This window comes from Falco biarmicus, chromosome 1, assembly GCF_023638135.1.
Source record: "Falco biarmicus isolate bFalBia1 chromosome 1, bFalBia1.pri, whole genome shotgun sequence".
Classification (NCBI taxonomy): Eukaryota; Metazoa; Chordata; class Aves; order Falconiformes; family Falconidae; genus Falco; species Falco biarmicus.
The window spans coordinates 46,410,216-46,428,079 of NC_079288.1; the positions used below are offsets into that span (position 1 = coordinate 46,410,216).

Sequence of the window (17,864 nt, forward strand, 5' to 3'; positions counted from 1 at the left end):
CTGAATTCTGTCCCATGAAGCTATGTCCTTTGAAACGTAGCAACAGGCTGAGAAGGGAGCTGGACCCAGCTTCATCTCCTGGGTAGGTCCGAGGCTGGTGCCAACTGAAACTGGACACAACGTATAATGGTGCAGGGTCTTGTTTGCACTCGTGTCGACATTGTTTTCTGTTGGTTAACTCCAAAGCCACAGGCTCAGGGTGCTGTTAGTTCTGGGTCTAATTCTGAGATGCAGAATTTTATGCATGCCATCTATGTGGTCCTAATGCCTATTCTGGTGCTGTACTGTGGGCTGGACACCTACAACTTCAGCATTATATTTGCAGACGTTTAAGGATGTATTTACATCTTGTGAGTTAGATTAGGTCTTCTGCCTGCCAAGTGTGGAAGTGGAAAGACAGGGAAGTGTGACTCTCGATGGAGTAGTTTGCAGAGAGAAACCTCATATCTGGGTAGCATAACTCACTATGGGACAATATTGAGATTATACCCTTAACTGTAGTTAAGTCCATGCCTTTACATACCACTCTTGTATGGGTTTACTAGTTCAGATCTCTGTTAGCTCAGGGATCTCTGTGTCATGATCAGTTCTGTGATGCACGGGTCCTACATCTTTACTTACACTACCTCAAATTCCAGAAAATAACACTCTGCTATAGATACCAAACAAAGGATGATGTTGCTGCCTTACAGAACATGTGGGTAAGTTGTAAGAATACTGATTTAACTGGGTTAAGAGAAGTTAAAGCAAGGAACAGTTTACCAACCTTTATTATTAATTTTATTGATCAAATATTTTAATTTCCACAAAGTTATATTGTGTGGAAGATGGCGTAACAAGGTAACTGAACCCTCTGCTGGAGTCAGGATTAATTTGAAGCACAGTTCCCACATGTCTGGTGTTTGATGTACTCTAGATCAAGCACTCAGTGGTACTGTTGTGATGGGGTACTTGCTCTTAGGCAAGGTGAGCACACATTAACTGAACCAACATATTCACTGTAATGGAAGTTTCTGTTTATAGTTGTATTTTTGTAGGTTTTTATTTAGGGAAGTACGTAGACACCATTAATCACTGGCAAGCGAAAAAAAAAAATTGTAAGGTAGAGTAATAGAGGAAATGTGTTATTTGTGATCTAGTTTCATAAAACCTGCAGAATTTTCATTGTGGCTGTCAGAAATCAAATTGAAATGAATGAAACAACCCGTTCTTACATGCAGTTTGTAATTTTTAATCAGATTACCTTTCCCAGTCTCCTAAAAGTCAGAGGACTGACTAAATTCCTGCGAGGTTTTGAACAGCTAACTGTATGCTGTTTAACAGGAAATAAACAATTATGTGCTATATCTTTAAAACATACAGTATTTTCCAAATAGTATGAATCTGTCCTCTATGTTTCAAAGAGCCTTTAGTTTTCAAGGGTAAGGTTTATAGTTTAGAAAATCCATATTTAGTTTGAAAATTTAGGTAAGTTTCTAAGTTTTCTGTGTTTAAGGTTTTCACAATGAGCCATAAACAGAGCAGCAGTTTTGCTGTATGGTTTACCTTTTACCTCTTCACAACATGGAAAGTAAATACTTCACTGTATGGAAATGTAAAGTAAAATTTGTAAGCATAAATATTTGTGGTGTGAATTTTTAGCTCAGATGTCTGAAATTGAACAGTCTCATGTATGACTTATATGGCACAATCATAAAATTGTGCAGATCACCTTAATTAGGTTTAAACCTTTATAGTAAGAATTTTCTAGCTAAAAATTTCTAGCATGTGACTTACTAAAACTTTGCCTGTTACTATCCTGCTTCCCTAACTAATTACTGTCTGTTTAATTTAATCAAGGAGTAGACAAGCTGGGCTTAAAGAATTGGCTCAGAAATCAGTTTTCTTGAATTTTACTCTTCTTTCCTCCATGGACAGAGATTAATAGAATTTAAAACTTAAGGCACATTGTTAGATCATCTATGATACATTATCATCTGGTCTAACTTGTGTCTCATAGACATAGAATTTTATTCTATTTGTCCTACAGTTTTAATTAAAAAACCATATTGGCTGAAAGCAAAAGAAAATTGGCTGAAGCAAAAAAGGTCTACAAGGAAGTGTGCAGCCTTGATTTGAAAACATCAAGGAGAACCAAAAAGTCCCAGGATTCAAGGTTAATTGTTCCTGTAGCTTTTCCTTTTTTTTTGTTTTAGAGATGTTATTCATTTTCCCTGTCCTATTAACTTTTGTTTTCCAAATTGAAATATCCATATTTCCCCCCACCCCGTGAAAGTACTAATAGAATGTGATATGGTCCATTCTTAGTCTCCCTTTAAAAAAAGAGGAAAAACAAACAAACAAACAAAAAAATCCAACCAGAAACAAAACCCCAAACCTATAACGATTGATTTCTCTCAGCTCTTTTAATGTAAAGTGTTTTCAGCAGGCTTCCAATTACTTTTATGTATTCTTTCTAACTTGAAAAGTTCCCTTCTAGTCTCTCAGCATTAAGTTTTAGTATATGCAAGTCGAAACTGAATGTTGTGTTTCAGTGTCAGTTCCAGCATGGCTTGTTACAGTTACCTTGTTACACTTCAAAAAAACATACTGCTTGGTTAGGCCACAGAATCATCCTGGAATTTGAGCGACTTCCTTATCCACAGCTAATCCTGCCTCTTTTTCAAATAAAATCCTTTCCAAGGCCAATTTGTCCTCATTAAGGTATGATCTAGCTTCTTATTTTTAGATGAATGTCCTTACATTTGGTTGTATGAAAACACAGATCCTTTTCATGAAAACATCCTACCATGTAATCTGTTTCATTCCATATGCTGCCCTGTCCTTCTTCTCATTATTAATCACCTCAACAGTATATACCATCTGCCAATTTTCTTATTTATTTTTAAATTATCAAAAAAGGATTGGAATGAGACCCCAGACTTCCAAAAGCCCACTGGTTTGTTTCAGCCATTGATGATTTCTTAATGAAATCTTTTTTTTTTTTTCATGTATTGTGATCACTAACATTATTTTCCATTCATAGTATTAGTTTTCTCTTGTAATGATACAGGGTGTGAAATTAAAAAAATACATACAAGAAGCTATTATATTTAGAGAGCTGCCTTTGTAAATTAAATCCCATACATAATTGAAAGAAAATGAAAAATAAATTTGTCTGACAGGCTGTATTTTCTAGAAGATGGTGTTAAAATACCATGTTGTGACAGGATTTAGAGAAACAAAAAGTATTCACAGTCTTTATTTGTGAATCACGCTGCTTATTTCTTCAGCCAATACTGACAATTATTCATGCCCCATTGGAATATTTGCATTGTGGCGTTATATGTTCCATTTTTTGGAATTTTACTGGTACATGAAGAGAAGTTGTAAAGATCAAGAGGAAAAAGGTCTCCTCAGCCAGTGGGTTCACATGAGCCAGGGACGCTTGAACAGGCAGTTTGATCCTTATGATTTTACTCCGTGCTAACATACGTTGCTGAACAACTGCCCTTTTGCTAATGGCTCGGTTAAGTGCCGGGCTTTGCTTGGCTAGAGTTTCACAGAGGCTGTAATTTCACATCACAGTCAATCTGATCTAACTGCAGGCTGCCACAGAAACAGGTGAAACCCCTGCACCCTAACACCTTTTCTGAGTTGTACTTCTTTTGATAGAATATTGATCCCTCACCCCTTCAAGAGAAAAAAACTAACCGACCAACCGACCAAAATCTCCACAAAGATTAATTTTCCTTTTGCTCAGTGAGTTAATGTGACCTGCGGATCACACTGCAGAGCTGGGAGCTGGCTGGATCCAGTGCAAGAGGATTCCTGGGGGGTAAAAACTGGAGCAGCTCTTTTAACAGCAAATCACAGATACTTAAGATCAAACATGATATGAAATCACTTCTGTACCTTCTAAAATCTGTCCTCAGGGACATTTTTGGAGGGTTTATCAAAGCTGAGTCAATTTTCCAAAGAACCCTGAAGTATAACACCAACATAAAGATGTGTATATATAAACAAACATTGTATCTTATATCTGTAATCAAAATTATGGGTTTACTGAAGATGAAAATTAAATTATTGCCAGGAATATAAATTATATATGTCCATAGCATGATTCCTGGAAATATCTCAATAATTTTTGCTAATCTTTTTTAGATTATTGTTATTTTAAATACAATTGACCAATTATAAATGAAAGGCATCATAAGATAGGTTTCAACTCACAGAACTGAAGCTGAAAACTCTAATATTCAATTAAAAAATATGATACTACAGTGGCAGCTGTTGTTGGGCTTTAACAAATGTTTTATAGTACCACCTTAGGTGTAAAGTTTAATCCTTATTTGCATAATTGAAGCTAGTGGGAAAAAATGTTTTAAGCTATTTCAGAGCATCTTTTATGAAAAACAAAGGAACAGTACTTCTCACCCTAAATGTTCCTTTTTCCTGTGATTTTAAGCACATTTGATGGCCTTGAAATCTCAGAGATTTCTTCTTAGAGTGCAGTTTTCAATACACAGTGCTATATATTTAGTACTACTTGCATTTTTGTAGTGGTTTTAGAGTTATTAATTTTTCACAGGCTACATTTTTGTCCTTTATGTACCAGCTGTAAAATCTATCCTATTTCATTTTTTTCCTTAATTCAGTTTAATGTGAACTTAATAAACAGGCTTTTAAAGTATGAGAAGTAGCTAGCACTAGTATTCAGGTAGCATAGTATGTACCTTTAATTAAGAATAGCTGAAGCTGGTTTTGTGGTGATTTTCCTTTGTGAATAGTTTTCATAGTTTCTAATGTACTACCAAGGTTATTATCTTTTATAATGCTTTTATATTAATATACAGAAGATTACTTCTGGTAGGATAAAATGTTTGTGTCCTTTCTCTTTGCTCTAATGCTCGTTTTATTCTCTGTTATTTGTTTAGATATTTTGTCTTTACATGAATAATAACTGAATTCATTCCTTTATATTTCTGCTGATTCCTTTGCAGAAGCAAGTGAAACACAAAACCCTCTGTATCCCCTATTTTTCAGAAGTTATCGTATAATGATACAAATGTAATGGTTTTGCAGTTATTTTGCAAGGCAGGTAGAGGGTGGGAAGGGTAATTATTTAGAGAGGAATTAACTAAAGTTATTAGTTTTTTTTCTGTGCCTGGTACAAAACTTTAAACTGTGCAACATTACAACAAGGAGATACATTAGGTTTGGTTCTTTCAGTTATGTGTTAATGTTTTTAATACACGCACCATGTAAAATGAGAATTCTCGATATTTGAGCTTATCAACATCTTAAAAATTCCTTGGACAGAATCAAGGTAGATGTCTACAACATACATAAACTTTCATGCAAAATGGTGCACAAATTAAAGAACATATGTCTGGGAGAAGTTCATTGGAGTTAAAAATCTAATAGCTATTAATTATGATCTGTTTACAAAGTGTATTGAGAAACAGGAACCTTTTCAGGTCAGCTGCTTTTATGACAGGTTTTTGGGAAGAGAATTGGCTTGTCAAAAAGCCTGTAAGAAGTTGATGCAATTAGTAGGGTAGTAGGAGTTTAGTTATTTTTGAAAATGTCTGGATTTGGATTTTGTGGTTAGGAATTAGACTGAGAGGAAAAAGACATTGTCATGTGTACTGGGAAAATTATTATCTCAAGTATGTTTGCGCATTTCTTAATCACCATTCCTATACATGTAAAGTAAAATCAGATTTTATCATTCACAGCGTCTTTATAATGCTTCTGTCTATTCCCATTATATATATATAATATATGTTCTAAAAATTGTTTCTGTAATCTCAGTGAGTCTGTCCTAAAGGTCTTAACTTTAAAAACTGCAATAAATGATTACAAAGTAACTAGAAATCCCTGACTTTACACAGTTGTGGTTCATTGCCCCACAGCGACCTTAAAATGATCTATTAAATGATTATTAGAAACAATTAATTATACCAGAGAACTCTAAGAGCTCAAATGTAATTTCATGGTTATAATTTTCTTGTCAGGTAATAAAACGGGATGAGCTTGGCAAGGATTTGTCTGACTGCTCTGTGTTCGATTTGCTGAAATACGATGATTATAATAGTGACAAGCACCTAACTCTGGAAGAATTCTATAGAGCTTTTCGTAAGTACAAAGATTAGCCTATTCCTATTTCAGTTTTCTTTTCTCTCTCTTTCTTTGTTTTTCTAAAATTGTGTTTTTTCTTTTTATATCTTGATACGTCCTGAAGCTGCACTTAAACAAGTACAATTTCACAGTTATGATATAGTAGAGAGCTTCTCAGCATGAATCAACGAGATCCATTACTGTCCATATTTCTGAGGGATTTTGGTAATGAAGAATTCATAGATAATCTTTCTTAATGCTGACGTACACTGATAAGTCTGTGTTGCACACAAGTGGAAAGTAGTGTGGTCAAGAATAATCAACAGAACTGAAAAAGCTAGAGCACTTCCCATAGCCTGTGTTTTTGAGTGCTGATAAGATCATTTCTGACAAACCCAGCAACAAATGTACTATTTATATTAGGCGCCTTGTGTCTTCACAGGACTCAGAGAGAAACAAAGATTTGTGGTGCAGTTTTGCCAGGTATTTGTACTCTGAATGCCCAGAATGCCCGGGGCCAAGTGTGTACAGTACAGATGAACATCTTGACCAAACCACAGTGGTATGGGTCAGTGTGGTAGTGAGTAGCAGAAAGGAGAAAGGTGTTGAGAACTTTTATATGGTATGTTACAGGTCATGTGAGATACATCCATATATTTTGTTATATTCAGGTCAGAACTGATTTTTTTCCCACTTACCTGTCTCAAATCTGACTGTATCTTGAAATCTGACTTGTTTGCAGTAGCTGTTGCTCCACATTCAGCAACCTGGCAGCATAGCAGATCAAGTTTGTGCTCGGCTCTTCCTATAATTATAGTTTGATTATACATTGACTAGTCCATTAATACCTCTTCATTTTGAGTTATTACAGCCTGTTGCTTTAGTCTTCATGTACTTTACCTTTGGGTAACAGCTCTCAGCCACTTTAAATGATGTCAAATGAGAAAAGATGCAAAAATATGTACAGAGTTTAAGACTGAAAAGTAATGGATGAATATTAAGAAAAAAAGAATGGCTGCATGGAAAGCAATAAGAATAAACATTGAATTAACCATCAAGAAAAACGGCCGGAACATTTCCTAGGTTTGTCCATTGAATTATTTTATTTCCCTGAAAGCCTTTCAGAAAGTGTGATTTTTTGATACTGCTTAGCTGAACAAATGGCTTACTGCACCTAAAAAACCCTTGTTGCTGCTTCCTGATGTTATCTGACTGCCTTTCTTGCAATGTCCTGACGCTCACAGTCTCTCCTCTGAGTGAGTTACTAAACCAGCAGAAAAATATTCACCCACATCCCCATTCCACCTCCAGTCCTGCTTATTTTCTGCCACTTGAGTGACCTGAATCAAATAAGTGAAGGGTCAGACCATAACTCATGCAAAAGAAGTGAAAGGGTGGGACAGCAAAAACTAAAGGGGGAGAAGGACAGAATGGGAGATGTTAGGGCTTTGTGGCAGTGAGAGAAATTAATTCATCTCTATCAGCAAAACACTAGGAAATACCTGAATTTCTTTATCAAAAGTTGTGATAAAGTCTGACTTACCAAAACATCCAGTATTGCATAGCATCTATAGAAACATACCCATACATTATGTATGATCATATGAATAGATGTTATACGTGTAGATCTTGATTATATGCACGTGGAATATATAAATATATATATATGTAGGATATATATCAATCCACAAGGTTAAAGACATATTTAAAGTGTTTGCACGCTGTCTGAAAACACTGAAACCATGTATTAATTAACTTTTTGGCATAGCTGTAAAATGCCAGACAGTAGGATAGCTTTTTGTTGTATATTTTTAATGGAATTTTGAACAATGCAGATAATTTCCATATGCTATGTTAAACATTGCCTTAATAGGGATGATTATGTAATCTAATGTTTCCATTAAGTTAGAAATTATTTAGGTTTCTTTGTTGCAATACAATAGTGAAGATCCTATTTAAAACTATAAGGGTATCTTGGAAAATGATTTCTAGAGCAAGATTCATTCTTCTGCACAGGGTTTTTTAACAAACCATCTACATATTCATTACACTGCTTAAGAAATAAACCTATAAAAGTTAATAGTTCATTGTACATTGTGTGCCCAACATTTCAAAGGAATGTGAGGTACCATTGTTCTCTGTAATTAGGGCAAAACAAGTACCCTTGAAATAAATTTGAGGCTTAACTCTAGTTCCATTGCATTTGGTCTCAAAAATCTTTGAATTCAGTCTTTCTGACCTACGTCAACAGCATTATTACGTAATTCTATAAAAGTATACTAAGTAAAAATAAAACAAATCAAATGATAGCCACTTGGTCGTTTAAGTGCTGCTCTTAGGGCTAAACAGGCTGACCTGAAACTGAGGTGTCCACCAAGCCAAGCCAAACCCAGGCGAAAGGACTGAGACAGCCCCCGGCCAGAGCCCGGTGCTGCTTGCTCAAGGCAAAGCCTGTGCCCTGTGCCTGGCAGTGGCAAGCCTGTGCGTACCCAGACACAGGGAGTTAATACACACAGGGAACCAGGTCAGTGTAAAGAAATTATGCGCAAGAAGCACTGATGTCACATTTTCCACACAGCATTCCATTCAAGTATCTCCTCATTTAAGCATCAACCTACAACAGAATGAAGCCTTCTAATTTTCTTCAATAAATTGAAATAGGAATGTTGAAAATATTTATTCCAAACAGGAATAAAAATGCTTTTTTCCCCCCAGAATTTTCTTGAAGTATTTCATAATTTCAGTTTTGCATGCCAAAGCTGTAATTGTTACATTTTAATTATATATTATAAAATTAAAATTATCATTTTGTACTACTATACTGGAAAATATTATTTTTTACCAGCTTGGACACTTTCAAACATGTAGAACTTATTGAAACCAAAATAGGAAGGGGTGTTTTAAAAATATTTTTCATAATTATGTAATGAGTGAAAGGTTGTAAGTGAGTAATAGTATTTGCAGGTGATCATCTTTAAATAACAAATAAGACCATAATATTTTAGAAGAAGTTTAAACGACAACTGTTATTTTAAATGAAACATGCTTGTAGAATTTTTGACCTCTTACCTGGTCCTCTGTCCGTTGACAGTGTGTTTGTCACTTGTTTTTTCATTCTTTTATCTCCACCTTTTTCATCTACATTTAGAACTTAATCTGAGATTAATACCTGCTGCTCCCAGTGGATTTGTCTTTATCCCTAGTAGCAGTGAGGTGGTGGATTTGAGAACTGTTGAACTCGCCTTATTACAGTTTGCCTGCTGAACTGCTGGAGCAAGAGTTACGTTTATTCCTGGAATGGCGCTGGAGGAAATGTGGGTTTGTAGTGCCAGAGAAATTGATCCTATTCAGAGCTGCTGCACAGAATTCAACGGGGTTTTCTTTTGTTTGTTTGTTTTGCTTTAATTCTGTAACTTTAAGAAGTGGTTTTTTTCAAGTATGGAGACAAAGTGGAAGAAAAAGCACAGAAAGGAAGCAGTTCTCATGCCTTGTTTGTGAAGTCAGGGTCAGGCGAGCACTGAAACGCAAGGAATAGGTGGCGGGGGAGCGGGGGGTGATAGGGGCCCCAGCACCATGCTTTTATATGTGGCAATTCCCCAAGTGTGCTTTTGGGGACAGTTTGTACCTAAAGCTGCTAAAATACAAAATTTACTGTAGAAAACCAAATGTACTTTTAAGACATATTTGAATTTGGTAAAGTTTAAACAGCCTTCATTTTCTACATGTAGTTGTTCATCAACACCCTTTACTTGGCACAGGATCATGCTGCACAGAAAGAAGAACCTTTGAAAAAAATGAGAAGGCTGGAAAAGGGCTGAGAGAAGACGTTAGGGATACTTGTGTCATCAGCCTGAGCCTAAAATGAGGATAGTGATAATCAAGCATACAACTAGCGTGCCCATTTCTAGCTGTGGTTTCAAATGGTGTTTAAAAACACTTGAATAAGATTTTGAACACAGTTGGATGGGATTAAAAGCTATCTTCACTATGCTGTTGAACAACCTACTCCCTTATAGTGGTTTCTTTTTAAAGGATTAGGCAATTACATTTTATTTAAATATGAATGCATATCAGGATTAATTATCAGTACTCTTTTATTAGCATTTGCAGGTAAGATTTTTTTTTCATTGGCATACTTAATTAGAAATTTGACTGTCATCTAAAGATTGTAAATTTAGAATCAAACATGACTGTAGATTATACTGTTTTATGAAGAGCTCCCCACAAATAACGGCAAATCTATTTTTTCTCTCATGGCAGAAAATATACCATCTTAAGGGCAAAGATTAATCATTGCCTGTTTAAAAGGTATTAACATGCACATAAATACATATATGCATGTACATGCTTGCTTGTATTTTGTGAATTACTTTTGACAGTCTCATTTTATCTGACAAAATTAGTTCAAAATAAACAGGACAAGCAAATAATAACTATGAATAACTATGCAGTGAAATAAAAGTCCTTTTCGCCTTTCAGAAGGTCAGATGCCGAGGCAGTAACAAAGAAAGAAAATACTTGAGAGGGTGCTCTCTGCCTTGGAGGTTTGTGCCAGCCCCAGGTTCATGAAATGTTACAAGCAGATGAAGATGCTTATTGCCTTTGGGAGTGTTTTACATACTGGCAAGACTGACGCAGTTTTCTGGATGTTGGCTGTTTTCCCTCATACCATGAGGGGGTTTTTTTGGTGCTATAGCTTCTGCCTACTAGATATGTCTACTAGATGCCATAACTGTTTAACTAGATCAATAGTGTATTCAGAGAGGAGCCTGAAAAATTATTCCCATCAATATAAGAAAATAAACCAGAAAGTTTAGATCTGGCTAGGTTTTGGGAGCTTGGAACTGAAGGAATCAGTTGTTTTGGTCCTTAGCTGCTTCAGCTGCATCATGTAAAAACCTCTAAAGTGATCCAGCTGCACTGCAGGGTTTTGTTTTCCTATTTTGTTTTCCTTCCTCAACCAGCCCCAGGCTAAAGGATTTTCTATCAGCAAATATTTTTTAGATGGGGAAAAATTTATTTAACTTTTTCTGAAAGAGTGGCCGAAAGTCTAAGATGATGGAGACAAACAAAAGCTAGAAAGGGGGAATATAGACTCTTGAAAGCTTTATCTTCTATAAACTGAAACTCAACCAATGTACTTCCTTTATTTTTCAATTATTTTCTTCCTTTGTGTAATGTCTTCTATGGTATCAAGATAATTTTGTGTTTGCTGTAAATGCTATCTCTTTTTCTTTGCCTTGTGCTTTTTTCTAAAATAAATAATCTTATGTGTTTGTGTCCTTTAAAGTATCATCTAAAATGACATTTCAAAGTAGGTACTTTAGGTGGCCTTCATGGTGTGTTGCAAAATTTCAAGGCATACCACAAAGAAATAAGTAGTAATAAATTCTGTTTGATCACTCAGCAGGTGCAGATGTATATGTAGGCACTTCCATTTGGGATTGCAGTAGAAAGAATGATGCTAATTTAGACATTTATAGATAGAACTGATTGAATACAATGAATGTAAATGACAAGTTTATTGTAAATAATAGAACTAAATGTTCTATGTATGAATTGACATCCTACATAAAATGGGGAAAAAAATAGCAATATCTTTCAGAAGTGTTTTCTATCATTAGCGTAGAACTGTTTTTGATGTTACCTTATGCTCAAAAACAGGTCCATGGAAGGCCCTCACACTGAGGACTTGAGTGTAAAAATTACCACTAGATGTACAAGACATTGTCAGAAAGACTTAGCTAGCCAAAATAAAATATGACCTAATTTTATAGTCCCTTCTTCTTAGTGTTGCTTTATAGTTTCACTGGTACTACTTGTGCTTTCAGGTACCACTCAAGCCTATCAACAATACCTAGTCTGTCATGCAGCTGTTTCAGGATCACCTGCATTGTTACTACTATTATACATTTTTTACATTAATACATGCTATTGCTTTAGATATTTAAAAGTACCTTCCATTTTGAAATACCGTTCAGGTCATGTAGATTCAGATCTCAAGCATCCTTATTGCTGAGGTATGTGATTGAAGTCATATGTAAACCTACAGCAACAGTAGCTGTTATAGAAGTTGATCTGGGCTAAAAGTACAGAACTTGTCTTTGGGCTTAGCTTTTGAAATGTGAGGCCAGTGCCTAATAAGATTGTCAAACTCGGTGCTTCATTGTCTTGAATCATGTGGAAAGGCAACCACCAGGAAGTCTCCATAAATACAGGGCTCATTGTGATCACATATGATTAGTTATTACGTTCTTTCAGTCCTCAAAAAAGATTCTAAAACATCACTGCTTTCATTATGATAGCTTTGCTTCTTTTTTAATTTGACAAATGCAGTTATTACAAGCACATGTTCAAAAATCCTTTTTTGAAATATGTCTCTTTATTTCTGAAACAAAATAGGCCAGAATTTAACAACAATAACAAAAAAATCTAAATACAAGTGTGTACTAAATTATTCTTAAAATAAATGAGACTTCCCATTGGCTTCTATAAGTTATCAAGTTCACAAAGCCTAACTCAGAACCTTCTTATTGTCATTAGACTTCCAATAACTTCAGTATGAAGTCCCAAATACTGTATTTAATGTGGAATCTGAGTCAGAGCTTTATAACGATGATGAGTCTACATCAGTAAAACAGGTTAACAAATAGTAGAGAAAAGATTTTCTGAGGGAGGAAGAGGTATTCTGTCTCCTTAATTCCTTTTCAGCAACAACCATTGTGTATTAGATTGTTCCAGAGGGTGTTATATTTCAGCACTAACCTCTGAAAATACCAGTTAACATCATACTGAATAGGAGCTATTGGATTTAGTGGTCATATTTTTCTGCTCAACCTAATCTGTCTTTCAAATTCCTACCTGTGCTACATGTATTTTAAATCTAGAGATTCTCAGCTGGAAAAGAATACAACCTCTTCTGTTGAATGGGTAGAATTTTAAACTGACCATTTAAAACAAGTAGTTATGTAAGGTATTAAATGTTGTTTCATAGATTCAAGTAGTGTACCAGAAATTTATCTTATGCTATTAAGTCAGTTCATTTTGATGCCAAGGAGTTTCCAAGTGATGATAAATTTGTTTATTTGGTACTTCCTCAGTAAGACTCTGTGTGGTTTTGGTTTGTTGTTTTTTGGGGGGTTTTTTTGTTTGTTTGTTTTTTAATTGGTGGTGGTTTGGTTTTTCTTTGGTTTTTGGTTTTGGGTTTTTGTGGTTGGGGGGGGTGGTTTTTTTTTTTTTAAGAAATATTTCATTTTTTCAATTACAAAAGGTCTCTGAGTAAAAAGGGCCCTTTCTAAAAAAAAGTAATCTTTAAGCGTTGCTGCTTGACAATGTAGAAGTCCTCTGAGAAATACTAAGCTGTTGGTATATTTTGCCAGTTCGGATCCAGATCAGTGTAGGAGAGAACTGATTTTAACATACCTTCTCTATAGCATGCATTCAAAACATTTGATAATACTTAAATAGTATCATGCAGCTGAAGTTTTTTATTCTTTTAAAATTCTGCTTGATTTTTGCCTGCCTTCTTTGGATAAACACCAAATGAAAGATTATGTCAGGGTACTGTAAGATCAAGTATTGTACCTGCTTGGCATGAAGCTCTGATGAAGTATAATGTTCATCATTTTATGTAGTCCTGGGGCTGTCTCTCCTGGGCCGTAGAAGGTTTGCACTGGCTTAGGTAATTTAAGAACTGGATAAAAGGTGTCAAAATGAACCCGGTCACATGTAAGTGTGAGTAAGATGTTGTTTCCTAAGGCCAGATAGCTAGAAATGGGGTACTGATAAAACATGATTCCATTGTGATGCTAAATAAATGTGTTGAAGTTCTTAAATTTACAATTTGGCCTTTTGCTAAGTCCAGGTGCCAAAGGTTTTTTCTTCATGTTTTGGGCAAGTTAAGTAACAAATGCAAGGCCACATCAGGTTTGCATGAGTAGATGAAAAAATATTTCACAAGGTCCTTGGCTATCAGGAAATAATGAGGAAATTAAGAGACGCTGTTAATGAACCTTGAGTTCTGCTGACCTCTAATCCCATCAGCGTGTTTACCTGGGATTTTTTTGCTCGGGTCAGTGATGTAAGTTGGCAGAGATAGCTCTGTGAAATATAGGATTGCAGAGGGTGAAGACTGGAACCAAACACCTTAATTACAGTGCCATTGTTTCAGACAAGAGAATTGGTAGAGATTGACTTGCATAATATTTGTTATTGGCTCAAAATGCCTGAGAATGAAGTCTTGTGTGCCTTTCAATGTTACGGAGAATGGAACAGGATGTTGAGGAAAAAATAAACACTGAGCAATTATGTATATCTGGTTATGGTTAGCAAAGTCCCTCCGTTAATTGATCTATTAGTTGTTTCTCAGGAATCGGTTACCTGCGGTGAGTTACAGTATTGTTACAACTATTTTGTTATGTTTCTGGTTCTGAGAATATTTTCATCTTTGCAAAACAGTGTACCTGTAGGATTAAGCTAGGACTGATGCGCTAACATTCATAAACACCTTTATCTAGATATTGTAATGAACATTTCAAGGCAAATTTAAAATAATAATTTATAGTCACAGTTTTCTTTATTAACAGTCTTAAAGGAAGCACTCATTACGAAGGTGGGAAAAAGGAGGAAATACTATCAGAACATAAGGAATATTAACTGTCCATTAAAGGAGACAATCACTAGCTAATCCACAAGCAAGAGCATTAAGTAGCTCTACTTGCAGGCAGAATTACTCTTCTGGAGCTGAATGAATATTAATAGGCTCATAAAAGATTATTTAGCAAGAAAGCCTCTATAACCATTGCATTACTTGTTTCCTTTGCACCCATGGCACTACCTCTTTATCTGGATTTCATATTTAAAACTGGTCACTGATTTCAACTTTCAGAGTAACTGGCTACTGTTAGCAATATATATACATAGCACTAAATAACAATAAATATTCAATTAAGAATAATTTTTTAAATAATTTTAATTTTAGCATTATATGAAATCTCAATACAAGTTAGCTTTCCTTTAAAAAGAACTGAAATCATATTGAGTATTTTTCTTCTTTAGGAAACATCAGAGAAATCCTTTTCCTCTTGCAAAAACCAGTGTTTTAGTCTGAATTTAAGACATAGGTGAAATACTCAAAACTACATCTCAGGTATTTCCTTATGTGCCTAGATAGTTGTTTTATTTTCCATAAGGCTGAATGCACCAATTTAAAATCCACTTAAGAAAAGGAGATCATTACTGCCTGTTAAAATAAATGGTTATTAGTTCAGTATTAAATTTAAATAATGAAATATTTGGAAAATGAAAAAAAAAACCTTTATCAGAAGAACTGCTAACTTGAAATCTGAAGGACCTTTGCTATAACATGACTCATTGGTTATTTGTCAATTGAACTTAAAAAACAGAGGGGGAAAAAAAAATAAAAGATGGTTCTAAATCATTGCCCCAAGTCATCAAAAGGGGAATGTTTTGATCACTAAGATAATGTAAGTATATCAGATGAAGACTGAATAAGATATCTTTTTTTTCCCAAGTATCTTTTTTTTTTTCTTCCTGCCCATTGGAGAATGTTTTGAGCTGCTTTGTATTACTTTGTGCTCCATACAAGGTTGAGTTTACTGGTGATTCTTAAATATCCAGCACTAATGTTCACTTTAGAAACGTGTTACTAAGTAATTTTATTGAGAAATTTAGAACATATTGTTTCATCTTTATACCTCTCAGGCATCCAATGGAGTCCAAAGGAACAAGCTTTCCTGAAAGAAGGTTGTTGAGTTTTTGGTTTGGGGTGGTTTGGGGTTTTTTTCATAACTCATCTACTCTGCTTGCCTGTTTTGGTTTTGTTCTTGCATCTGGGTAAACAAAAATAGAAAAATTATTATAGACAGAGTATTGTAAAAGGCTTTTAGTAATTCCTGAGAAACCTGGATTTCTTAAGCATATCTGACATCTACACTATTAAAAGAGAATCTGAAGACACTTTTGCATCTAGATTATGTGAAAGTACTTTGGAAAAGCTGTAAATGGGGTTAATAGAAAAAATAATTCCAATTTTTACAAAACTTGTGAGATTTTCTGTAGAGCTTTGTGTTATAGAAAAGTATATTGGAAAATTTTTTTGGTTGAATGCCCTCAGGTATCCATGACATACAATAAGGAAAAATTAGCTCAAAACTGCCTCAATTGCAAAGAAATATATTGGAGAAGAAACCCTTATAGTTCACTCCATTGTTCATGGTGAATTAGGTTCTGGCAAAATGTTCTTATTTCAGAAAATTTCATTATTAACTTCATTTCCAAAACATAATAGCACAGTTTCGAGTTTTACTATAGTATTTCTCCATGGTTTTTGAGTTTGTTTTTTGTTTTGTCATATGTGGGTTTTTTCCCACTTAATAGTGTGGTTTGCTATGTTGTATGTTTTTTGCAGTTTACTACTATCCTAGCACACCCATATATGCCATTGGCAATAAGACACTATTTTTGGGCAACTGAAATAAGCAGTAAATAAAATATTTGATCTAAATATTTTATAGAAAGTTCCAGTGAAATTGTGAATAAATGATTTTTCAATATAAAAATTTTCAACATACTACATTTTAAGTAAAAATAAATGAAGTGATTCATGTTGGCATCCTAAATTAAATGCTTCAATAACAATTTGAGGTTTCCTACCTGTTTTTTTTATTATTATTTTATAAAAGAGAAGTAGTTTAATTTTAAATGTATGCTGTACACATAGAAATGTGTACAAATAAGATATATGCACCCTTATATAAAAGTGTATAGGTATGTATTTAATCTGATGGGTGCTTTTTAAGGCACCCAATTAAAACTTTAAATTCCTATTTGAAAATGCCCTCTTTATGTCATTTTTGAGAGAACCTTCTGGCCAGTTCCACACTAGAGGGCTCTAAAGTTGCCTCAGACCCTGACCACAGTATAGAGTGGAAGTATCGGAAGGAATTGAGTGTTCCTTGCTTGGTGACTCCTGCAAGCATATTTGTCTTTTCCATTGCAAACTTTCCAAGGGAAAAATAGCACAAGTAGACACTTAATAGGCCAGAGGAGAACATCCAACGTACCAGTTATTATACTCCTGTTATGTCTGCATTTATTACAGGGACAATCAAACTGTAGTAAGTGCAGTAACCTTCATAGGTAATACAATTTCAGTGTGTTCAGAGATGGACCGTTTTCCTGTCTGTCTTCAATTTATCATATATTCTGTCTCAGTTATATCTTTTAACTTAATATAATTTCATTTTAGTTTCCTCTTACTTACTGTTTTCAGGACTTGGTTTTGTCTTTTCCCCTTCATTCCCAGGTCAACAAGGATTAATTAAATGCAAACGTTGTGCTCATGTAAGTGCTCCTGACCCATATGCTGAAGTGTGCTACGGAATACGAGGGAAAAACTCAGGGCAGTCATGGGATTTCCAAGGTTTTTTTACCCTGTATGTGGCAAGCAGCTGTAGCTTGTTCATAAAATATGGTAAGGGAGAAAAATGTAAAAGGCAGTGATTTGCAAGAGGCTTCATGCTGCATCCCTTTGGAAAGCAGAAATGTATATCTCTCCTACTTACTTGCATCTCCTGCACTACTCTGAACTGCAGGGAGGGAGAGGCGTGCTTCTAAATCAAAATCATGGCTCTAGTAAGTTTTCAATGCTCAGCTCATTCCAAAGATCAAAAGCTAGAAAGTTTGGAGAGGGTAGGGCAGTTGCAATATTAGTTAAACATGACAAATGCATTATTTATTTT

The 17,864-nt window shown here is 34.9% G+C and overlaps 1 protein-coding gene across 4 annotated transcripts in view; it reads left to right on the plus strand.

Moving 5' to 3' along the window:
- FSTL5 (follistatin like 5) overlaps nucleotides 1–17,864 on the plus strand; it is a 322,895-nt gene that overhangs the window by 175,524 nt on the left and 129,507 nt on the right. For all 4 annotated transcript variants that reach the window (XM_056358066.1, XM_056358085.1, XM_056358076.1 and 1 more), the window contains exon 6: nucleotides 6,000–6,120. In XM_056358066.1, the coding sequence (XP_056214041.1) occupies nucleotides 6,000–6,120 (121 nt within the window). The remainder of the gene's footprint in view (nucleotides 1–5,999; nucleotides 6,121–17,864) is intronic.